This window comes from Strongylocentrotus purpuratus, unplaced genomic scaffold (genome assembly GCF_000002235.5).
Source record: "Strongylocentrotus purpuratus isolate Spur 01 unplaced genomic scaffold, Spur_5.0 spur5_scaffold_2, whole genome shotgun sequence".
Taxonomy (NCBI): Eukaryota; Metazoa; Echinodermata; class Echinoidea; order Camarodonta; family Strongylocentrotidae; genus Strongylocentrotus; species Strongylocentrotus purpuratus.
The window spans coordinates 27,315,927-27,341,457 of NW_022145605.1; the positions used below are offsets into that span (position 1 = coordinate 27,315,927).

General features: G+C 37.4%; 1 protein-coding gene across 1 annotated transcript; it reads left to right on the forward strand.

Moving 5' to 3' along the window:
* Window positions 1-206: 206 nt before the first annotated feature.
* Window positions 207-10,350, forward strand: LOC100888698 (uronyl 2-sulfotransferase). Its single transcript, XM_030992122.1, has 7 exons — window positions 207-405; window positions 1,635-1,778; window positions 5,085-5,167; window positions 5,547-5,697; window positions 7,959-8,059; window positions 8,894-9,051; window positions 9,890-10,350. Exons 2-7 carry the CDS (start codon window positions 1,647-1,649, stop codon window positions 10,057-10,059), a joined length of 795 nt encoding a protein of 264 aa, XP_030847982.1. The 5' UTR covers window positions 207-405; window positions 1,635-1,646; the 3' UTR covers window positions 10,060-10,350.
* Window positions 10,351-25,531: the final 15,181 nt, after the last annotated feature.

Genomic DNA, 25,531 nt, shown 5'->3' on the forward strand with positions numbered 1-25,531 from the left:
CACTTAAAAATTATTTTGTGTCAATTTCGATTGCTTATATATCATACTCATTACATATGTAAGTATAATTTTCAGTAGATAAATGAAGTATATGTTTATCATTTCATCTTTATAGTCACAAGTGCAGAACCTGTACGTATATCGTTCGTGGACAAGGTATTGAATACATCAGAACAAGTCTTACAACTAGCACAACGAAGGCCATATCCAATACAACAATTACCAGTACCAGTACCAGATCGACCACGGATAAACCTGAATGTACAACCAGCCATCTCCAACGAGACGGCGATCGAAGACGACAATGATCGCGTCAATGATGGCCTGATATATGACTGTTTTGATGATGAGAGAGATACTGTTGAAAGCAAGCAATCTGTCAATGGCAAGCCAGTGTATGGCAAGGTAAGGTTATGGCTAACCACAATCATTTTCTCAGTGACAATATAGCAAAACCAGAAAATGTTTAGCTTTCAAGTTCTATACTGCTTACAAAGGTGGATAAGTACCGGTAGCTCTCGCAAGTTATAACGGTACTCTCTCAGGCATGCACATGTCTTATACATGTTTGTACCTTTTACTCTGGATTTGGTCATAGTACTATTAGACTGAAATTGGCTTTTTTAATTCAATTCAATTCATTTCAATTCATTGTATTTTCGTATTTGAATAAAAAGAACAATCACAATGGCAATAAAATATACAGTGAAAGAGAAAAAAACAAACAAGTATAATCAAACACAACCAAATTCAAATATCTTGGGATTTGTAAATTAAGGCCACAGGGCTATCAATGACAAACTCCCATTACAAAAAAGAGAGAAATGTGTATATGTATATGAAACAAACGATAGACAAAACAAAAACAAAACGCAAAACGGCATTAAAATATTATTTAAAAGGTACAAGAACTAAATATCAAATGGGTTCAAACCATAAAAGACATTATAAATCAGTTGAAATAAGGTATTGATAAGATTTTTAAAACAATTTGTGTTGATGGTAAACCCCGGCCCCCCCACTCAGTGTTACTTAGGGTACGCATATGCGTGTTCCAACCGACCCCCCCCCCCCTTTCAGCAAAAGTCCGGTGTGTAAAGTCAATACGGCTCGACCTTTTTCTTTTGTTACGAAAAGGACATTTTGGCAACACGCATGGGGTCCATCCGTTCTCAGAGTGGGGTGGGGGGGGGGCCGGGTGGTAAACTCAACAAACAACCGAAACGCCCAACTCGTTTCCAATCGATATCACATTTGCACCCGCTAATTTGAAAAAAAGGTTGACAAATTGGCAACATTATTTTTGTTTAATCAGGAAGACGCATGTGTTTAATTTGTGAAACATATCATTGATTTTTTTTTAAATAACAAAATGTTAACCAATCCTTAATAATACCTATGAAACAAATTTGATTTTACAAAGACCGAATAATATTTGTTGGGTCATTCCTGTTCCCAAACGTATTTCGATCCGCAAAGATAGACATGACGGTGTCCAAACATTTGTTATCAGATTAAAATGAGATTGGTCATTCAGATCAGGATATTGTGATATCCTAATGCTTTACAAAAAATAACATACACATATTATTATCATTGACTCTAATGTTGGGTCATTTTTGCTTTTATTTCAGAATAGGACTGTCATGTTCGTGCGCATGCCCAAGTGTGCAAGCAGAACGTTTATATGGACATCCGTGAGGTTACGACAGGTCCACCATTTTGGAAAGCAAGTGAATTTTGAGTACATGCTGGATGATCACCCAGCACTGAAAATCGTAAGTCCAAAGTTCTTCTTGTCATAGAGTGTATTTTGTTTTGAAGACCCTTGTATTGTTTTGTATCATTTGGTATAATAATGAAAAGCAAACGCTGAAAATTCGCAAGACCCAACATATTCTTGTTATAGATTGTTAGAGATTTTGTCATAAACACCTTGGTACTGTTAATTATTGATAGTTTTATGCAATGTTATGAAATACCCATCCTTAAAGAGCCATCAAGTTTTCAGTGTTAAACATGTATAAATATCGTGTTATGAAAGCCTTTGTAATGTTATTTATTGATATGTAACACTACGAATAACCCACCCTTAAAAATCGTAAGACCGCACAGTTTTCCTTGTAATAAATATTTTTATGAAAACCCTTGCATTGAATTTATTAAATGTAAATGTGTTTTAAATAACCCATCCTTAAAAATTGTATAACCCATGCTTTTTTATAGTTAAACATATTATGTATTTTATGAACACCCATAAATTGTTCTTTCTTGATATGTAATCTTATAAATAACCTACCTTTGAAGTCGTAAAATCTAATGTTTATTGTAATATAATTCACTGTAACGAATACCTTGTGTTGTTATTTTAGGATTTGCTGTGAACAACCCACGCTACAAAAATCGTAAGACCCATGTTTTCCGTGTAAAAGAACGTGTAAAAGAACGTGTAAAAGAATACACCTTTCAGAAACACTCCTGCATGTGTTTGTATTCACTCACTCTTGCAAATCTTGAGACCTAATCATTCCTTCTGAAGAAGAAGAACAGTTATTTTGAACAAGTTTCTATTGTTATTTGTTGATGCATGTCATTGAAAATAGTAAGACGCAGAGTTATAAGCCAGTTTACGGTTGCAGTCTGAGCATGAGCAGATAAAGGTAATTTGTACCAAAAAGGTAAAACCCACAGAGATGAATACTGGATATGCGCTCATGAAAGTTATGTAACATTATTTATTTATGCACCAACGGTACATTCTAAGATACGCAGGTGGAAGTATTCTTTTCAAGAGGGCAGACAAAAGGTATTCATGAAGCACATCTAGGACTTTGGCAGTTATTATTCTAAGATGCTCAAAGGGGAACTTCTCCATGTGTAAAAGATCTGTGGATATTTGGGGTCATTTGTACCATGTGCTATCTGTAAACTCCCTTATTGTAAATGAATACCCTTGCAAAGCGTATTTTCCTTGCAGTAACGAACCTCTGCCACGTTGCATTACTTGTTTGGGCTACTTAAAGATAAGCTTGAGTTCTGGTAATGATAGATAATAAATTCTCACAGAATCCAACAAAGCTTGTAAACCCTGAGGCCCGAATTCACAAAGCAAGGTTTGAGCTCAGACCAGGGTTTGAGCTCAAACCTCCTTTTGTTTCGCCAAACCTCCTTTTGTTCTTTACAAACCAGGTTTGTAAAAAATGCGTAAAACGCGTCATATGAGTACGAAAACCAAGGTTTGTCGACAAACCTTCTTTGTGAATTCGGGCCATAATGTTCAAAATAAATGACATGTGCAAAACGATTCAGTAGAAAATGTATAGGGGTTGAGTTATTAGCATAGAAAGATAAAGAGATCAAGTCAAGTACGCCCGACACCATGTGCGTAACACAGGTCACCATGTGCAAATGAGAGTGCAAACTTAATTTCCAGCAAGTTTTTGTTTTAATTTACTCGTTCAAACAATCAATCTACTGCAGGATAAACAATCTAAAATGAATTATAACCATGTTTTCTTGACATACGATTTCCTTACCAGAGCTCAAGATTAGCTTTAAAGCTTATCTGCCATAGTTTACAGGAGGGATTCGAGCGCTCTGCAAGGTCCCTGGACAGGTGGTTATCTCATCAACTCAGCTCTCAGTTAACATAAGAAAAAGAGGATCATGGGGGACCAATGGTCACCGATTAGGCTTTGGTTGTTATATAGAGGGCGCAAGTAGCTACAAGTAGTGCAGTGGGCCTTTAAGCAGTATTTCAAAAGACTAGTTAAGGCAACACTGTCCATGTTCTTTAGCCAAATAAAGGGAACTTTTGAAGTTTCTTGCAAAAGATAAAGTTGTCTTCACAATAATGACAAAAGCTGGAAGTGGGTTCCATACATTTGAGTTCGTTCGTACGAAGAATATCAAAGAGTGCATCATCTTAATAGGAATATCCTTATTTAGCCAACTGATTGTCTCATCAGCGAGCTCTCGAAGTCCAGCAGCACTGTGAGGGAATTTGTAGATAGGACTAGGATCGATGACGCGATCCATAGTTTGGATTCCTCCACAGGCACAGGTTGGCGATGGATCAGCTCCAATTTTATGCAGGAAATATTGTTTACGGCCATCTCCAGTTTTGATACGGTTGAAGTTGACCCAGGCTTTTTGGTTTTGCACAGGGCTCTGGGATGAACTCCTTCAAGTTGTTAGACGAATTCCATATGTCTGAACAGCGTTTTGCTATCCAGGGGGTGTTTCACGGAGATCCTAAGTCGAACTTAACTCCAAGTTGGACTTCAATATTATGGAGAGCCATTTGTAGCCTTATAATGAAATACATCCAAAAGCAAAATTCAAGTATTTTAGACTTTTCATACATTCCATATCAAGCACATGAAATCTCCTAAGATAATAAAAAATATGAATGATTTGAATCAACATTTTATGCCTCTATAAATAACTTCTAAAAAATATTTTCAAGGATGCTAATGGCTTTCCATAATTGTTAAGTCCAACTTAGAGATAAGTTCAACTTAGGATCTTTGTGAAACACCCCCCTGGTGGGTAAGGTGGAGGGGGCTTCTTGAGGTGCGAAGGGTGGTGAAATCAGCTCCCCATCCGGTTCCAGCAAGCTTCTTTAGGAGAGTAGGAGAGACACTCTGGCTTTGGTCTTTTGAGCTGTGGCTTTGGCATGCTCGTGAAAGGTGAAGCTCCGATCAAGAGTGACACCTATATAGGTATATCGAGTGCGGGGTCGAAATTCAGCCTAGACCCAGTTTAGTGAGATATTCAACTCTCGGTTGGCGCATCAGTTTGCAAGATGGAAGACGGAAGATCCAGTCTTAGGTATGCTCATTTTGAGATGCCATATGTTGAAGAACTCAGCTAGCATGCTACTGTCCTTCTCCAGTGATGTCTCGATTGCTTCGAAAGAGTATTTTTTAAATCCCAGTGTGATGTCGTCTGCATAGAAATACTGCATGCATCCCCCTTTGGGTATATCAGAAACAAAGATGTTGACAAGTAATGCCTGGGTAATTTGACTTAATGATTTGGGTTGGGTTTTAAATGTTGTGTTGATTATTGTTCACTTGCAGAGGAATCTTATGGACACAACATTACAGAAAGCCGAGAAGGGTGCTATAATACACGGTCACTTCCGCTACATTGACATGTATGGGTGAGTAATACTCCGTATAACTCTGAAAAAACAGTTCAGATCTATATCTCTTACAGACATTATCACAGGCGAAATTTTGCGGGACAGGTTTTCAGATCAAAGTGCTGGCCCTTTCTTCGTTATTTACCCCGAGACGAGGCACTGTTCCATATTTAGTATGATATTTTAGAACAACGAATTCGATTGAGATTTTAAGAATGCTTTCTTATGAAAGAAAGGCCAATAAGTTCACTCTTAGACGCTTTGCAGTTGATGGAAGGTTATTTTATTCTGAAGGCAACAAAACAGACCCGCCCACACTATATCAAAAAAGGCTTGTCTTCTTTCCCGTCAGGTCATTGGATGCTTTAATTATATTTCCTTTCTATCTCTACTTCAGTTCACCCAAGAGACCCATCCTGGTGAGCATGCTCCGTGATCCCGTCGACCGATTCGAGTCTCATTTTTACTTCATGCGAAACGGTGATCAAGATATGAGCAAAGAATTCGTCTTAAAAAGACTAAGTCCAGGAATGGCTCTGCCTAACGAGGTAATTACTTTTCCTTATTATTGTTGTAAATATTATTATTTTTATTATCATTATTATCAATTTTTTTCTTCCAAAGAAAAATGTATTCAATCATTGTTGAGCAAGAACAAAGCAGTACATTTGAATAAAGTGCATGTTGAGACATATCGGTAAAAACAAACATTGTTACATCATTTCCACATGTTTCATTGTTATTGTTATTATTATTGTGTTTATCATAATAATTATTGTCATTATTATTTTTATCACTGCTATTGTTATTATTATTTTGATTATTATTATGATCATTGGTAGTAGTAGTAGTAGTAGTAGTAGTAGTAGAAGTAGTAGTAGTAGTGGTAGTGGTAGTAATATTATTAGAAGTAGTAGTAGTAGTAGTGGTGGTAGTGGTAGTAATAGTAGTAGTAGTAGTAGTAGTAGTAGTAGTAGTGGTGGTAGTAGTAGTAGTAGTAGTAGTAGTAGTAGTAGTAGTAGTGGTGGTGGTAGTAGTAGTAGTAGTAGTAGTAGTAGTAGTAGTAGTGGTGGTGTAGTAGTAGTAGTAGTAGTAGTAGTAGTAGTAGTAGTAGTAGTGGTGGTAGTAGTAGTAGTAGTAGTAGTAGTAGTAGTAGTAGTAGTAGTAGTAGTAGTAGTAGTGGTAGTAGTAGTAGTAGTAGTAGTAGTAGTAGTAGTAGTTTTAGTATTAGTAGTATTACCCCAGCTTCAGGTCCTGCAATCGAAATCGGCCCATAGTTTATTTTAGTCGAAAGTCGAAACCCACTTACACTTCGGTCGGGTGCAGCAAATGTAAATAGGTTTCAAACGATATGAGTCAAGAGGCCGCTACTCATACTCAAGCCATGAATATACTCAGTAGCGACACATTAACAAACACAAACACTCTTTTCACCCCGAAGGGCCAATAGCTTATCAATCATATTTTCTATTGGAAGGGTGAAAATATTTGCATCAATTATCTATACTTACATTATGAAGACCTGTATGATGCAATTCACGACTAGCAGTTTGGTAGAACCTTTATTTTGCATGAGTATACCGCGAAATACAATTTCAGCATATCACTATAGGCTATGAGGAAGAATAACTACATTCCAGACAATCGGTATGTTATTGTCGGTTGAACAGTGTCTGAAACGATACCTTTCTTTATGAATTTAGTATCAGCGACACTTTTCATGGTGGGGATACTGAATTGTACCGGCAGGGGCGGCGATCCCGGAGGGGACTGGGGGAGACGTCCCCCCTCGATTTTTGTAGGGGGGATCGCCCCCCCCCCGACAAATTTGAAAAAATGCAAACAAATAATGTACAGCAAATACTGACTAGAGACTACAACACACTATTGGGCTTTGGAGGGCCCAGAGTGCAGCGTTTAGACGAATAAAATGCAAAAATCTTCTGGCTCGGAAGCTATGCTCCCTCGCATAATATCCTTCAAAATGTACAAGTAAATATTGTAGAAAAGTGTGAAAAAGTAAATTGTTTGTTTTCATACTATAGTTTTGCTAAGGAATATAATTTTGTAAGACAAAACAACTTCAAAACCTGTGAGGGGGTAGTCACTTTCGTCACCTTCACCCCTTCTATTCACTATGCTCACTCACTCGGGCTTGGGGCAGTTCCCACCCCAATAACATTCAAACGTGGTTTATTTCTAATTTGATCGTAAATACTTTAGCCCCCCCCCCCCCCACTCCCACTTTGAAAAACGTTCCGCGGGGCCTGCATGTAACATGTAAGAGCGGTGTTGATGCGGATTTTTGTTCTTCTCCCTTCCCCCCCCCCCCCCCAAAAAAAAAAAAAAAAAAAAAAAAAAAAACGTGTTTGCTCATTACGTCACTCCTCCCTTGTTCCTCGCATTACGCCCCCCCCCCCCGGGCCCCGGTCATGAGGTCATGAAAAGAAAACGCCGCCCCTGTCCCTGATTGTACGTACAGTGTTTAGGGTTACTATAATGTGATTCTTGAAAAGGAATAAGAGTCGTACAAAGAGCTGGTGTGCTCCGCTGAAAGTTGTTTTCTTCTCGAAGTTTCGAACAGTATGCTCTGATTGTTTGCAGGAGAATGCATAGTATAGCACATCGCCCCAGTGGAGGCCATTTATTGCCTACGAAACGTCGAGAACCAAAAAAACTCACCAACTCACCAGCCTTTTCAGAGTTTTTTTTTATTCCTATACAAGAATGACACGGTGTAACCCTAAAAATACTATCCTACAATTCATATACATTTCTCTTTTTTTTCATATCTTCATTATCTTTACAGACATTAGATGACTGTATAGAGAAAGACCGAGGAGACTGCACGTCGAGCTTGTTGCGTAACATGTATGTCACATCATTCTGTGGTTATGATCCAAGATGCAGGTACATAAACTACAGCAATAATATACTGAGCTTAATTTGGCTATACCGCACACGAGATCGGCCTCTTTTTATATTCCCCTGTGCATTTCTCCGTTTTGTCCGTCCCATAGAATTTCTTCTTTTCTGTATATCTGCCGTATCCCCTTGATTTCCTGGTCTCGTGGGCTGTAGATCTACTGGGGTGACCTACAGAACTCTGGGGTGACCCCGTTTAATATTCAAGATTCAACAGTAGCGTAGCGAAATGAGCATGGTGGGCAACCCCCCCCCCCCCCATCGACCAGTGGTTAAAATAAGAGGTACGAGAAAGAGACAAAGAAAGGGGAAATTGGAAAGGAACCTGAACACAATGTGATAAAGATGATGGGGCCCTCTCCCATGCGCTATATCTAATCGATGGGATTGTTTGTTCACATGTTATTCACATATTAGTAATAGGACCGTTGCCTCCAAGATGCTAGTGACCCTATATGGCTGGGCCCATGCTTTGCCACTAATAGGTTAGATATTTGTTTTACAGCTTGCCTGTATATCAAAAGTTAGATTTACTTGCGCCATTTGCAAACGAGGCGTCATGTTGCTTGCACTATTACCTGCGCTAATCGTCTACGCGAATGCCATTAACCCATCCGACAGTAATTCATTACAATTTTGCAAAGTTCATTTTACAATCATCCTTTGTACGATTTGACTCTCTCATGCCGCGTCAAAGACCACTCCATTCGCTGACGCATTCTTGCGCCATTCGCTGATGCTTTCTTGCGCCAGCGAAGTGACGTCATGTGTGCAACGGCCGGTCACCACTAACTAACAATATATTCCTTGTGTTTACAGTGAGTATCCCTCGTTTGCTTTGGAAGAAGCCAAACGCAACGTAGACAAGTTTTTAGTGATCGGAGTGATGGAAGAGTATGATCTCTCTATGGCCGTCTTTGAAAAGCTATTGCCAGAAACATTTGGAGGAGCAGCGAAAATCTACGAAGAGAACAAAGGTAAGTTATTTCCTTGAATGTTGAAATGGAAGCAAGCTAAAGTAATAAAATGCTCTGGAAAATACAAGCAATAGCAAAGGCCGAGAACTCACTGATTAATAAATAATCCATGGAAATCAGAATATTGCACATGTCACGCCCGTTTTATTCCCTTATTTAAAGAGATAGTTGAGTTCTGTTTTATCTATGACATTTCCATTGCCCTTTTAGAACCTAAAATTGCTATGAAGGTAATTTTAGACCCCAAAATGAGTGAAATTTAGCCAATACGATCATACCAATTCAGCTCCACTTAAAAAAAAAAAAAACACGGTGACCGTTAATTAATTTTTTAATTAAATATAACAATACATGGGCAAGCTGGTTGTGCGTAATATAAACAACACGAAAATGCCAACAGAAAAGCCAACATCGGCATTTGCTGAAATACGGCGTAAAGGGCGTTATTTCGTTTTTTTTTCAACGGTTTTTTCAAATTTTTCAAAATATCTAATATTTGTGGTGGTACACAAGTATAATAAATCGTTATATTTTAGCCGTCTCTGAACCGATTTTGATCGAACATAAAATATTATGTTCTTTAAAATTTGACACTCAGTTTTTCTTTATCTCACAAAAAATATTTTGAGTAGCGCCCTCTGCAACAAAACTCAACTATCCCTTTAAGGGTAAGCTATAACCCCCCCCCCCAAAAAAAAAGATAGCTTAAGATATGACCTCCACACAATACATTGTAACATCAGAAATATTGATATATTTTAAAGCTTGGTAACAAGGAAACACATTATCTCTCTCTCTCTCTCTCTCTCTCTTCCTCTCTCTGTCTCTTCATTTACAGAACATTCGATGGAGAAATCGAAAACAAACTACAAGAAACAGCCTTCTCCGAAAACATACTCCATTTTAAAACAACGGATGAAGTACGACTACGCATTCTACGATTATGTCAAGAAACGCCTGCATAAAGTCGCAAAAAAGCTTCGTATTGGAAATTGTTCTGGTTCATGATAGCCAGGGTCGAAAATTAAATAAAATTAACTTGATCAGATAGAAATTCAAATAATTGTCGTCGTTTATCAAACTGTTTTAATTTCTTTTGATAGCCCCCACTTTACTCAAAAATAAAAACTCGCAATTTTAGCCATCTCGTATACCTCAAAACTTTCCTAATCGGATGAGCCTAGCCTATAAGGTTTTTATCCGACATATGGCGCCATATAGATGCTGTAAATCATCATGTCCGTTGATAGAAGTTGTTTATATCTATTTACTTGATTTACATGAAATTACTCGTTATTTTTAAAAAAAAAATCTTAAATTTTAGGCAGTGTCTGGAACACGTCATGCCACTGATTGCATCAAACCCTGTAAAAATTCCCTTGAAAAAAAATCATATCATATCACTTTCATTCATTGTTTTGTGAAAAACATCAAAATTTAATATATATGTTGAAATATTTGAAAGGTATCGATTCAATAAAATAGATTTTGATAAGAAATCAAAATTTTCTTGGAAACTCGTTTTATATTTCAATATTTATATCTATTTATCTATAATATTAGGTAAAATTATGCAAAGATTTTTTATAAAAGGAGGTATATAAAGAGTGCAGGGAGTGGGAAAGGAAGAGGAGAAGAAGAAAAGGGTGAGACAGGAAGAAAATAGTAACATAGAGAGGTAGGGAGACAAAAGAGAGTGAAGAGAGAGATGGAGGGGGAGGAGAGGGGAGGAAGGGAGGATAGATGAAGAATGAGAGAGAAATATAGGTGAGGCAGGGAGAAAGAGAGAGGTAGGAGAGACCAAAAAATGTGTGAGAGAAAGAGAGAGAGAGAGAGAGAGAGAGAGATAATGATGTAGAATTACGTAATTATTTAAAGATTGCGTTTCTCAGAGTGAGAATAGGTTGGAGAAAAGTGAGGCATGTGTTTGTTTGTTGAGAAAATCGAATATGTCTGAGAGAAGAAAGTTAAAAGTCGAAGAGAGGTGTTGGTCAGGCGCGTACGCAGGGGGGGGGGGGGGGGGGGGGGGGGGTTTTGGGGGGTTAAACCCCCCTTTGGTATTTTTATGTGTGTAAACCCCCCCCCCCCCCCCCCCCCCTAAACCCCCCCCCCCTTTGGATTTTTTTTTTTTTTAAATTATTAAAAAAAAAAAAAAAAAAAATACTCCCATAGTTGACCTAAAAAAGGGTGACCTTACCCCCCCCCCCCCCAACGGAGCAAAATGTCAAATTTTCAAATTTCGAGACCCCCCCCCCCCCTCCGCTTATTCAGCGGCTGGCTGAGTCGTTGCGAAATTTTCGGCCCGATTTATAAATGTTAAACCCCCCCCCCCCCCCTTGAAAAAATCCTCCGTACGCGCCTGGTGTTGGTAAACATCATATTAGGAAATAAAGAGAAGGGAGAAAGCGTATTCAAAGCTGCACTTAAACATGAAAGTACACACATTTTAGGGTGGGAGAGGGGGAGGGATGGAGGTGAGTAGAGGAAAGGAGAGAGAGAATATAAGAGAAAGAGAGATGGTGAGAGATTGTTCGCGTGTGTGTTGTGTGTGTGTGTGCGTGTGAAAGAGAGAGAGAGAGAGAGAGAGAGAGAGGAGAGAGAGAGAGAGAGAGAGAAAGGGCGATAGAGAGAGAGCGAGAAAGATGTCATCCATTATCCTACCAAAGCAAGAGCATCCAAGCGTGACTCATTATTGTAATTCAATTATACATATATTCTTTAAATATTCAGACTTTTTTCATGCCGGAAACGTTCATGAAGGTAATGTGATGAAGCTCGACATTGAGTGATTTCAAGTTAGGTGTTTATGGCTGGTGCTATAATGTTAAATAAACACTAACACTAAACACCGAAATGGAAATCAGCTGGTGTTAAGGCATTGACCTCTGAATATCGTCAACTTCCGGTAGCTAGTGTTATCAATTTTGCAAAATTGTCGTCTGCCGAACCGACCCTTATGGCTGGTGTTAATATTTTACGTGCAAATGTCCTTTTCACTAACACTAGCCCCTATGGATTAAGCAAATGTTGATTTCCTGTTCGGTATTAGTTGTACCTGCACAACAGTCAACGCACGACGACGTTAATTTATTGTTTAATTCATTGTCTGATCAAATACAAAGATGTGAAACAGGTCCTTTACTAAGTGATCCATTTATTCTTTTGTGTAAAATTAGTTTTTCGATAAGACCAGAGAAATAAGTGTAAATTTATTCCAGGCTTTTCATTTTATCTTTAGTTTGATGTATTATGAAGTGTTGTGAAGTCAAGTCTGTGTGGCGATATCACTTTTTTTGTTTTCATAGGTTTTTATTCATTTCTCTCATAAAGAAAATTTTACATAATTTATAACGTTGTATACAAAATAATCTTCACATAGGTCTTAATACCGGTCCCCCACTCCAATCAATCAATTCGAAAGATGAAATAGGGTTCTCACTTCCGAAAAGAAGAGATAAATTTTCATTTTCACAATTGCAAACGTCGAGTATAGCGAACCACATTTCATTCTGATAATTTGAATAAACGAACCTTTGAAATGACAAACCTTCGGGAGAAACCGATGCCATAAATAATTCTACCAAAGCGAGAGCATAACGTGTGACGCTTTATTTATGTTTAACCAGGGCTGATAATGTGATGAGGCTCGATATCAAATTGTCTGATTGTGCATAACGGTCGTGTTCCTTTTTTCTTGTATCAATATTATCAATTTAATCAGCTTGTTTCTATCGTAACGGGCATTTTAACAACAAAAATGATCAATGCTATAAATATCTATCCCTTAATGCTACCCCATAATTTCGATCAACTCAATTTGTTTCTAAGGTAACATGTGTATTCCCAAACAAACAAAATACAACCCTACCCCTCTAAAAAATCAGTAGCACTGATGGGTATTCCAAGGAAGCTATATCATAATGTTGTTATCCACATTTAGCATGTTACTACGGTGACATGCATTTTCACAAATAAAATTATGTACATACCATTCCTCAAAACAAGTTCATCGGCGCGAATACCTATCTAACAGAGCTCCCCTAAATTCGATCAAAAATTGGATGTTCCCATTATAACGTGCGTTTTCTCAAACAAAAGCAAAACATATTTTTTACAAAATATTATTGGGGCTAATAACTTTCTTAAGGAGATATCCCCTGATTCGATCCAAAGGTATAATGTTTTCTGAGATAACGTGCATTTTCTCAAACAATAGCAAACACAAAGAAACAACAATCATCGGCGTTAAAAGCTATCCCATTATTTCCCCTCAATTTTATGAACCTTTGAAAATACTAAGGTTCGGGAACAAACAGGTCAACCATTATCCTACTATTAAACGCAGGAGCATCAAAGCGTGACTCATTATTTCTGTTCACTGCACAACAAGGTCGATAGAAAAACAGCTTATAGCTGACAAGGGCAATCCATCCCATGAGTGGAGAATAATAAATAAATTAATAAATTAGAATTCAATTATGCATGTTTTCATGAAATATTCAGACCTTTTTTCCTGCCTGCTATATTCATTAAGGTAATGTAATTAAGGTCAATATCTGATTGTCTGACAGTGCATAACGGTCGGTTTGTTTTTCTTATGTCATACCTATCAATTTAATCAGCTTGTTTCTATGGCACCTTTAACAACAAAAATTGTCCATGCTATAAATATCTATCCCTTCAAGCCTATCTGCACTAGTTTAGCCAGGAGGGATTAGCCCTCCCTGCGTGGTCACTGACAGGGGGTTATCCCATCAAATCAGCTCTCAATTAACATAAGAAAAAGGGGACCATGGGGGACCAACAGTCACAGATTAGGCATTGTTTGCTACATAGAGGGCGCAAGTAGCTGTAAGTAGTGCAGTGGGGCTTTAATGCTATCCCATCAAGTCGATCCACTCAACTTGTTTTTAAGTTATTAAACGTGTACAACTCCACCTAAATATAATTGGCGCTGAAAGGTATTCCAATGAAGCTGTTTCATAGTTTCCTATCCTTTTTAAGCATGTTATTAGCGTAACGTGTACTTACACAAACAAAATTATGAACGTCCCAATCCTCAAAACAAGTTCATCTGCGCAAATACCTATCTAACAGAGCTATCCCCTGAATTCGATCCATCGTTATGGATGTTTCTGAGATAACGTGCGTTTGCTCAAACAAAAGCAAAAACAAAATTAAAAAAAGCATTCTCGGGGCTAATAACTATCTCAAGGAGCTATCCCCTGATTCGATCCGAGGGTGTAAATTTTCTAAGGTAACGTGTGTTTTCTCAAACAATAGCAAAAATAAACAAACAAAGAAACAGCAATCATCGGCGTTAATAGCTATCCCATAATTACTGCTCATTACACAACATGCTGCTGAGGTATCGGATGCTTTTTCAAACAAACACTAAAACCAAACAATCATCATAATTACCTACACCCTTTGCAGAGCTATCCCATAAACTATCCCATAATTTCAATCCACCAATCGTCATCACAATTTTGATCTACGAGTTGGCTGTATTTCCTTTTTAATCTATCTGTTCATATCGATCCCGTTCTCATATACGAGCTTACCGCCTGCATAGAATGAAAAACGTACCATTTACCATTTACAATTGGTTGGAAGTAGATATCAAGTCATAATGTCTCCTGCGATTTCAATTGATCTCTGTTGATCGATAGCAATAGCCTACAGTTTAAATCCGATGGTTATTCTTTTCCGCCTTTCTGTATTCAAGCAACTGTATATTCTTCGTTTCCAAATGTGTTCCTTTTTTATCCGAGAAAGACGTCAGGTTATCATCGTGCTCTTTGATCATTTTTGGAAGCCCTTGAAGATTGATCTGTAAAATGGTAAGTATTTCATGTTTTTGTTTCAATCATAGTGAAATGGGCACCATGAGACTGATTTGATATCATTGCCATTTAACCTGTCATCCTTTTCAATATAACCATATACACGTAGATTATAAATTTCGAAATAATACAAATTAATAAATTTGTTAAAACGAACAAGGAATTCGGTTCTGGAAGTGAAAGCAATAAATAGTTCAATTTTGGTACCAACAAAGATTTGACTACTGTACAGTTATTCTTCCGAGGACAGTTAAGGTTCGTTTAGACCATGAAATAATTTGGCGTTTTATATCTTTCATTTTTTTAGTATAATTAGGATTTACCATATCTACTAAGTTAACCGAAAAAAATCTATTCCTATGGATCTCGAATGACCTTCTGATACCCAATTTATTTTGTGCTCTGGCATTCGGCCCAGTCTTGCTATTAAAAAGTACAAATTCATTATCTGTGCATTCAAATTCAATCAAATTAACATGTGTCTCATTCAAATTCATGGGTTATGTACGCTTTTCGTCAAGTTTGCATTTATTTCAGAATGACATGATTACATAATCATGCCTTGTATACATTCAAATTCATTTTGAAACTGAAGTAGTAGGAATTACTTCATTTCTCTGACAATTCTTTACTTTTTTTGATAATCATCTCGTATTACAACATGCATATGCAATTCTTGTTCAAAGTGTGTCTTGTAAATATGTGTCAAATGACGTCTAACTCGAACGTATAGGCCTACTATTCTTAAAAAACTTCTTTGTATTGTCTGAAATAATACTACCTGATAAAAACACATTCATACAATGTAACACCTAACTCTAAATATTTTATTTTTAAATACTTTTGTTGTATCTAGTTTAACGTTTGTTTTCTTTTATTAATATTTTGATATGTTTACATGCTATGAAATCTCATTGTGCTTTTCTATTCATATTTTACCTTCTTAATTATTTTATCGATGAATTCATTTGTTTCCGATTTTGTTTTTACGATCATGGATCTTGTTATATTTGTTTACTTTTACATTAATTTTTGTAATTGAAGATGCAACCCTGCATGTATGGGTTTTTCAAACCTCTGCCACAATCAAATTATTATATACATACATATTAATAGCTTTATACTGAATTGTGAATAAAAACAAATATAAAATACAAATTATCCCCTTTTAGTGAAATAATCATCAGTTCGTACAGGAAGACTCTAGTATATGGATTTGTTTAAATTTGCTTATGGTTAATTTGACTGCCCACTCGGCAATTTGAATGCTTGATATCACATTCCGGCAAGTGTCGATGAATTTGAATGAATCTCGCAAGACACATGTGCTAGATAGAATGAATTGAATCATAAATTTAGAAAATCACCCGTCCGATACGTTTAATTAATTGACAATCCGCGCTAAACTGAATGATTTTTTTTCCTTCAAATTTGCCTTTAAAAAAACTCCGCGATTGGCCAGGAAAACCTATATGATAACGATAATCAGATCAATTTATATAGCGCAGCTAATTTTTACTGCGCCGTGATGAAAACAAAACTCCTAACAGTGCTACTTAAAAAAAAACACACACAAAAAAAATCCTGAAAACAAGTGTGTCTTCAACAAAACTTTGAAGACAGCAACAGGTGAGCCTTTTATTGTATATAATTATGTCTGGAGAAACTTCTGAGTTTCCAATTGGTAGATGATTAATATTAAGCTTTCTAACTTGTCTAGATGTTCAATCAATGAGAAACTGTGTTCTTTTTCATCATTAAGCATTAGCTTATGTTGGAACATCCAAGAACGGGTATATCGTATCCACAATTCTAAAATTGAAATATTATCATCTTAATGTTCTTTATCAGGACTGAAATAAACTTTTAACTGTATGTAATCGGGGTAACAATGACAAGAAACATTTGAGAAACGCTTTTGAATGATGTTGATCAGATTAATTATTGTATAGAGTGTAAAATGGAAGGGGCCGGGACGTCACCGTTGAGGAACCCCATATAAGGAACATGGACAATTTTAGATTTTCATCGTCTAGTATTAGTATTTTTTCGTTGTCTGTTAGAAAGATATGATTCAATCCATATAAAAAACAATTACAGTCTTATGTTACGTTAGTGATTTGTGTTACAAAGTAACCGTAATTGCTCTTATTACTATTTCTATGATATAATCATCATCATCACCATCATCATCACCATCATCATCGTCATAATTTTCATTATCACCATTTTCAATAATACCAATATTAATAAAAGCATTATTAATCAACATTTTTTGTGTGGTTATTTTGTGTTCTGGTTCTTTTTGTTTTTATGTAATCTTAATAATTATGTTTATCTAAACACAGGTTAAAGGCCAAAAGTTCGGTGTATTATGGACGTTGCTATTTGGTATCGCAGCCTGTTTGTGCTTTGGTAAGAATGATTTTGACTTCATTTTATAGGCGTCGTATTTTTCATGATTTTAAGAACGCTGCTAAAAAAAGTTGGCTTAGGCGCCTTGGACTAAATACCATGCACGAGAAGCCGTGGCGTTTTAACCTAAGAACGCACGCGGGAAGGCTGCATTCACTAATCCCGGATGCGGCTTTTGTTTGTCTGAAAGACGGTGGCGTCTTTATCTTGCAAGAAATCGGCATTCAAATTTTCTCCCCATCGAAAGATCCGCCATACCTATTTAGCTCCCTCTATGGCTAAATAATAAAGGTCGTTTTTAGCGTAGCTTGAGTAAATTACCATAATAAAGCGAAATAGGAGCGAGGTTTAGAAACTACGTGGCATCTCAAATAAAAAGTTCACAGATTGGAAAAAAACTATTTTAGAGGAAATTTGATTTCTAAGTGGTAGGGGAGAGGAAGGATGGAAGAGGGCGAGGAGGACAAGAATGAAGAGGAAGAAAAGTGGAGGATAAAGAGAAGAAGGAGGACAGGGAGGAGCAAGGGGATGAAGAGGAAGAAAAAAGGTAGGGGTAGAGGGAGGAGGAGGAAGGGGAAGAGGAGGAGAAGGAGAAGGAAGAGGATGAAGAGTAGAAGATTGAGGAAGAGATTGAGGAGGAGATTGAGGAGGAGATTAAGGGGGAGATTGAGGAGAAGTAGGAGGAGGAGGAGGAGGAGGGTGAGATGGTTATGGTGATGCAGGGGAGGGGAGGAGGTAGAAGAGGAATAAGGTGGGGAGGAAGAGGGGTGAGAGGGTGAGAGGGTGAGGAGTAGTACGAAGAGCTTACTATCGACTCTCTTTTTGTTTTATTCCACACAGCCTTGCCTGTTTTATCGGTTACGTCCAAGCTGACGAAAACATCTTGTCCATACGAGTTCAGCCAGCAAAGCACCTCGCCGACATCCTATATGTGTAAGATGGTGCGACTACCCGATGGCACCATGTTGCAGACCGTCCCAAAAGTTTTCTCTATTTCTGCTTTCGTTGCTGAAAACATTACTGGCCAACATATAATATGCAGCATCCCGGGTAAGTATCATGCTTTCTTCGTATTATACAGTGCGTCCCAGAAAAAACGAAAACGAAAATTATCGATGTTTTATCATAACTTAATCACAATTATAATTGATAAATGACACATATTTGTAAAGCTTAGATCCTCTTCCTTCATTTGATGCAACTTGTATAATGCATATTTCACGCATGTGTGATTAAAATGCATTTGAAGAGAGGAAACTAAAAAGTCATTTGGCGGACGGTATCTGAATTTCAATGAATTTCAATGAGTTTCTGCCCTTTCATATGACACCTCAGTCAGGAAAAATAAGCCAGGAATAAAAAAGTTCTGTTTGTTTAAAGTAGTGCTAGCATTTCCATAATTTTATCAAATGAATTCGTTTTCACTGGCTACCTGCCGTAGCAACAAACGGAATTAAAAAAAGACTCAACTCCATTTCGTTGACAATCAGCCGTAGATGAAAGACTTCATGCATGGCTGATTGTCAACGGAACGGACTTAAGTCTGTTGTCAAGCCAGTGAAAACGAATTGGTTTAATGAAATCATGGAAAATTAATGCAAGCACGGGGGATAAACAAACAAATGTTTGGTCGGCAAGGGCAGTGAAAATCACAAGGCAAAACAATGAATTTAAGAAGGGGCACTGCCCCTGATACCTATGAAAAGGGTATCCGATTGCTATGGAGTATGGTCTTCATGGCCTTTGATATATTTAAAGGCACACTGCACTACTTGTAGCTACTTGCGCCCTCTATATAACAAACAATGTCTAATCGGTGACCATTGGTCCCCCATGATTATCTTTTTCTTTATTAACTGAGAGCTGAGTTGATGAGATAACCACCTGTCCAGTCAGGCGCGGATCCAGGATTTCTTAGGGGAGGGGGCCCAACATTCTTCATTTTTGTTTGCTCCCGAAAATTTGAAAATCGCGCCGGCCGAAAAGTCGCTCAGTGGGGGGGGGGGGGGGGGGGGGGGGGGGGGGGGGGGGGGGGGGGGGGGGGGGGGGGGGGGGGGGGGGGGGGGGGGGGGGGGGGGGTGGGGGGAGCACACTTTTTTTGTTTTGGTCCTCGAAAAAATTTCAATTTGCACCCCCCCCCCCCTTGAGCGCCAGGGGGGGGGGGGGGGGGGCCCAACCCCCAAAAAAGGTAAAAATCACGTGATTTTACATGATTTTTTTCTCAAGGGGGGGGGGGCCCGGCCCCCCCCCCCTGGATCCGCCACTGTGTCCAGTGACCTTACAGGACGGTCTAATCCTTCCTGTAAACTAGTACTGATAAGCTTTAAGCCCTGAACAAATGCATTAGCGTAGTCATGCTTATATTTCATATGTTAATTTTTCAAAAGCCTGAAAATATACCTTTTCACACCAAACAAAATGCAATGATAATTTGTCCCGGCCCCCCCACTCAGTGTTATTTAGGGTACACATATGCGTGTTCCAACCGACCCCCCCCCTTTTCAGCAAAAGTCCGGTGTGTAAAGTCAATACGGCTCGACCTTTTCTTTGTTACGAAAAGGACATTTTGGCAACACGCATGCGGTCATTTGAGTGGGGGGGGGGGGGGGGCCGGGTAATTTGTTGATCAGTGTTGATTTTTTTAATCCCGTTTATTACTCATTTCGCAGATTGTAGCAAAAACCTTTGTAACAACGGCTGGTGTGAGGAGACTATGGTAGGCTACAACTGTAACTGCTCAAGCGGATTTCAGGGGAGACACTGCGATGAACGTAGGTGTACTATATATTAATAGACGTATCGGGGGGAAGGGGTGGTCAATTAATAAACAAAGAGCATGAAGAGACTTTCTACGGGGGAAAACTAAATATGTTTGTTAGTTATTTTACTTGCACGCAGTTTGCTGTATTTTTATACACATACATTCGGCACTGCACTGCGCCTCACCATGACAATACATGACGGTGGCCAGTCCATCGCCGCATACCTCAGTTATGTTTTGAGTTATGTATGACAGAAGCGGCGACCAAGCCCAAGACGAGCCCTACGACTACGATGTCGGAACATTCAGACACAACGACTTCCCAAAACACCACTACCTCTAGTATGTCTAATTAGCAATAGAAACATAGATATTACGTCGTTTTTTGGTTCATTATCTCAATGGGTCAAGCCATTATAGCCCCCCCTTCTCTCTCTATCGTATAATATCCTTCGAAATGTGCAAGTAAATATTGTAGAAAATCTCGCATTTCGTCCCCCCCCCAAGTAGAAAAGAAATTGCAGCTCCTGAAAACAGCAAATACGCCACAGCAATACATTTAGATAACATATTGGGCAAAAAGTCTTTTCGACTTTGACAAATCACCCCTACATATATATATAAAATGTTTTTCTGACACAGGTCATACCTTTAAAAAGAAATGAGCTATACAAATTTCTATTTTTTCATGGAGCTAAACTACCATCGTTTTGGCATTCTAATCATGTTAATGTGTCATTCCTAATCTCATCGCTTTGTATTTGTGGTTGCATTTGTTATAACCCTGAACCCTCAATTACATCATGATCATTCAACTTTAATAGTTATGTTTGTTGAAAACTTTTCAGAGTTAACAGAATCATCGACTATGGACGCAACGACCAAGCCCACATCGAGTCCTACGACCCTGATGTCAGACACAATGACATCGCAAGCTACAACCATCATAGGTAAGCAATAAAAACAATGAAATGGCGTCATAAATTCATTATATATCTACAGCCATTAATACCCACCCTCCCCCCCCCCTCTCTCTCTCTCTCTCTCACTCTCTCTCTCTCGCTCTCTCTTTGTCTGTCTTTATCTAACTCTTTATTTTCTGTGCCGATTCCTTTCACGGAAGTCACGAAAATATTTTTAGGGGGGAATTGACCGTCGAATTGTTTACCCACGAGTTTGACGAAAGCAAATACGCCACAGCGGTATATTTAGATGATGAATATTTAGCCCCCAAAATTCCTTCAACTTTGACAAAACACCACTAAATCTAAAAAATTGCTAACTCTATCATCTCCATTTCGTACGAATCTCCCTGTTTTTCCATTGTCTTCCCGAATTTCCATTGTCTGAAAATCGTTCGTACGGCTTTCATAGCAGTTCGTAATGGCATTTGTGACCGAGGCTGTAGTCTCTATCTGACTCTCTTTTTATTTGTCCTTTCCTTCCGAGGGCATGCTAAAAACTTTTTTTGAAGAAGGGGGGGGGGGGGGGGGGGGGGGGGGATACCAGTCTTTTATTTTGCCCACGAGTATAATGAAAACAAACATGCCACAGGAACAAATTTAGATACATCATTTAGCAAAAAATCTCAATTAATCTACAAATTATACCTCATAAAAAAAAAACTGTAAAAATCTATGTTTTCATGAAGCTAAATTGTCTTCGTTTCGGTTTCTAGCCCTGTTTAGATATCATTCTGAATCTCTTTGCTTTGTACGTGTGGTTTCATTTGTTATAACCCTGAACCCTCAATTACATCATGATCATTAAAGTCAGTTATGTTTGTTAAAACAAAATTTTTAAGAGTCAACAGAATCATCGACTACGGTCGCGACGACCAAGCCCACGACGCGCCCTACGACCACTTTGTCAGACACAGCGACATCGCAAGAAATCACCACCTCCAGTAAGTAAAACAATAAAACAATGAAATGAACACGTGCATTCGATCATTATTATAATGGATCTAGTCACTACCCTCTCCCCTACCCCCCTCTCTCTCTCTTCTCTGTCTCTCCTCTGTCTCTCTCCGTCTCTCTCTCTCTCTCTCTCTCTCTTCTCCTCTCTAACTTTAATATTATGAGATGATATAGCTTAGTGATAGAGCAGTGGTTTCGTATACGGGAGGTCCTGGGTTCGAAACAATCGAGTCGATGGCTCTTGTGTAAGGCATTTATCCTTATTAAGTCCTCTTTAGGAGGACTTAGTGCCGTCGGTCCCCTAGTTGCTTCACATATTTTCTTGGCAGTCAGGTAAACAAACAATATCAACACAACACAACAAACCTGCAAAAAACAATTGCGAATTAACCTGAATTTGCGATGGTAAGCAAACAAAAAATTATTATAATAATCATTATTATATTATTTTCATTATAATTATTATAACTGTAATCATTATTATTATATATTATCATTATCATCATTAAAATCGTATTATCAACATTACCATTTGTAATATTATTATCATTATCGTTTTTGTTGTCGTCATCATTATCATCATTATATATTCTACTTTGACTATTTAAGTTTCTACCCAAATAATAAATTTGTCTACCTTCTTTAAGATTGAGTAATTTAAATATTGTTTTTATCTTTTTAGCTTACCTAACTCCTACGGTGGAATACGTCGGGTCGTTCTACAATTTCAGCACTTCGGAGATGAGTCATGATTCCGCGGTTTCAGCTTGTTCCCAATACGGATCCCATCTGGTCTTCATCGAGTCCCAAGAGGAACAGGACTTCATCGAAAGGAGTGCCGGTGAGGACTACTGGATCGGGCTGACCGCCTCAAGTCCCGGTGAGGCAAGGTGGCTGGACGGATCAACAGTTACATATACCAAGTTTAACTCGCTATCGTTCGACGACCATACAAAATGTTTTCGAATTAGAGAAGAGCATGGTTTACTTGGGAGGATAAGCCTTGCTACGCACGATTAAGATTCATATGCGAGAAATAAGTGGGAATATAACAATTGGATTTGTTTCTTTCTATTGTTCATACTACCTGGTTGCACCACTGATTGCATCTGAACACCAAGATGGGGACAAGGCAATACCCTCCCTCCCCCCCCCCAAAAAAAAGAAGCTTATCGGAGTTTTAGGAATGTTCGAGTTTGTAGGGTTTTTGTCGTTCCAGGCACTAATTTTCACATGAACAGCATTGAAAAGATTGTTAAAGAGATGTTAATTTATGATATTTAAAAGACGGATCACTTTTTATCTTTACATTCAAGCAATTTAAAAATAATCATATAAATAATTAGCATTGCCATTAGTGGCGGTTTGTTCTTATGTGTTTTAACGAATCTCATTTTTGTTGCAAAGAGACTGATGAAACGTCATAGATATTTTAAAACATTACTGTGCAGTTTGTGTAATAAAGTAGTTATAGGGTCTATGATATGAACAAACATAAATGTACAAATATACTTACCTATTCATCTACCTTCATAGACATATACATAAACATATGCATATACATGTAAATACACATATACAAATGCATATGCATATACTTATGAATATACATATCTGTCTGTGGTCTCGATTAATGAGCTTACACTTCAGATACGACTATAACTTAAAAACGAAACAAAAATATTATAATTTAAATGCGTCAAAATGCACGGTAATTCATGACATTATTTAATAGTTTAAGTTTAAGTTTATTTCATTTTATATTTCAAAATCATTACCTAAATAAGTCAAATGCAATTTGAAAAACTGCATTCCTTCAATGAAAACTGTATACAATACATGACGCCATGTCATATAAGTAAATCAAGACAAGGCAAACGAATAAAGAAATACACAAATTGATATTTTATCTTCCAAAGATAAGGTAAAACGAACATATTGTTTTAGAGTGAATATGAGGTAAATTCAAGTAAAATGCTCGGTTTATGAATTATTCACTTTACAATGCGTCCCAGGAAAAAATGAAACTTGAAGAAAAATATATTGTGAATATCTATGAGGTGTATAATAAGATTCCTTACTTTCATAAAGTAGAAGTAATATGCTTTCCAATGATACATTGATTACATTAATCTATACACGCTTCACAGAGCAACATTGTTTTTTTTAAATGGTAGGTCAAATTCACTTGTGCCAGATTTGAATGAAAGAGTGAAGGCTTTTTTAGAACCAAAATATGCCCTTTCACCCTCTCCATCGACAATATCTCAACAATGCATTATTTGTATGGTAAGGATGGCATTAATCTTGTCCTCATTATTGAAGCAAGCCCATTAAAAAAATCTTCTCATTCGCTTTTAAAATGTGTGTTTCTTTCAGAACATGTTCAGTCATGTTCGTGATAGGTATGATTTGTAGTGATTTAAGCAGGGGCCAATGACCTTTGACCTCTAATAAAAAAAATCTCCCCAACCCCATACCTCCTCCCTTTTTGGTGGTAGTTGTCCATACCCATACCTACCAAAATCAGTTGAAATGAGCTTCTTTTAATTTTGTTCACAGATTGGCTTAATATATTATGGCTAATTTAGGGTTACTAACGTTTACACTCGGATTTCGACATGGCATTTTAAAAAACAATGTTGCTCTGTGAAGTGTTTGTTGGTTAATAATAATGATAACAATATTCCGCTTTTATATAGCGCCCAATACATCGATACAAGGATGTGCCTGAGCTATATATATAGTATTATTATTATAAGATATATTATTATCCCGGTCATCGGATTCAGGCTTACCCGCACACAATATATGCACATTCTCCACTCCCTGAGGAGCATTCCGACCAATCGCCATTTTACATGCACACAGTTGCTCATCCAATCCAACCACATCAAACACCTGTGTGGAGAGTGGCAAATGTAGATTAACGTCTTGCCAAAGGACATTAGTGCTGAGGCGGGACTCGAACCCTGTGCATTGTGATATTCAGTCGGGTGACTTATTCACTAGACCACAACACCTCTACATGCATTTAATTATCATTAAAAATAAACCTATTATCTCTACTCTTTATAGAAAGGACAAAATTATTTGTATTTAGCTCATAATATTAGCCCTCAATAACCATTTGTTTTTCGGGTTTCTTTTTTTTTACTGGGGCGAACTACCTCACAGATTCTTTTACATAAAGATACTATGAATAGTAGCCTCACTGTAATCATTTCTAAAATCTATTTATCTCCTCATAAATTGCATAATTCATTATTATAATCGGTATTATTAATATTTTCAGTATTGTTATCATTATTATTGTTATTGTTTATTATATTAGTTTTGTTATGATAATAAAACTAATACTTATTATTATAAATATTATTTAATCATTATCATATTATCATTATCATTGTTGTCATTATTAAAATTCTTATTTGGGTTGTTATTATTATTGTTGTTATGATTATCATTATTAATATTATTATTTTTAATCATAACTATTGTTATTTATTATTAGTAGTATTACTTTTCAATGTTATCAT

Coding starts and splice junctions, on each gene's coding strand:
- LOC100888698 (XM_030992122.1), top strand. CDS start 1,647: ATGTTCGTGCGCATGCCCAAGTGTGCAAGCAGAACGTTTATATGGACA. Junction 1,779..5,084: donor ATCACCCAGCACTGAAAATC/GTAAGTCCAAAG, acceptor GTTCACTTGCAG/AGGAATCTTATGGACACAAC. Junction 9,052..9,889: donor AATCTACGAAGAGAACAAAG/GTAAGTTATTTC, acceptor CTTCATTTACAG/AACATTCGATGGAGAAATCG.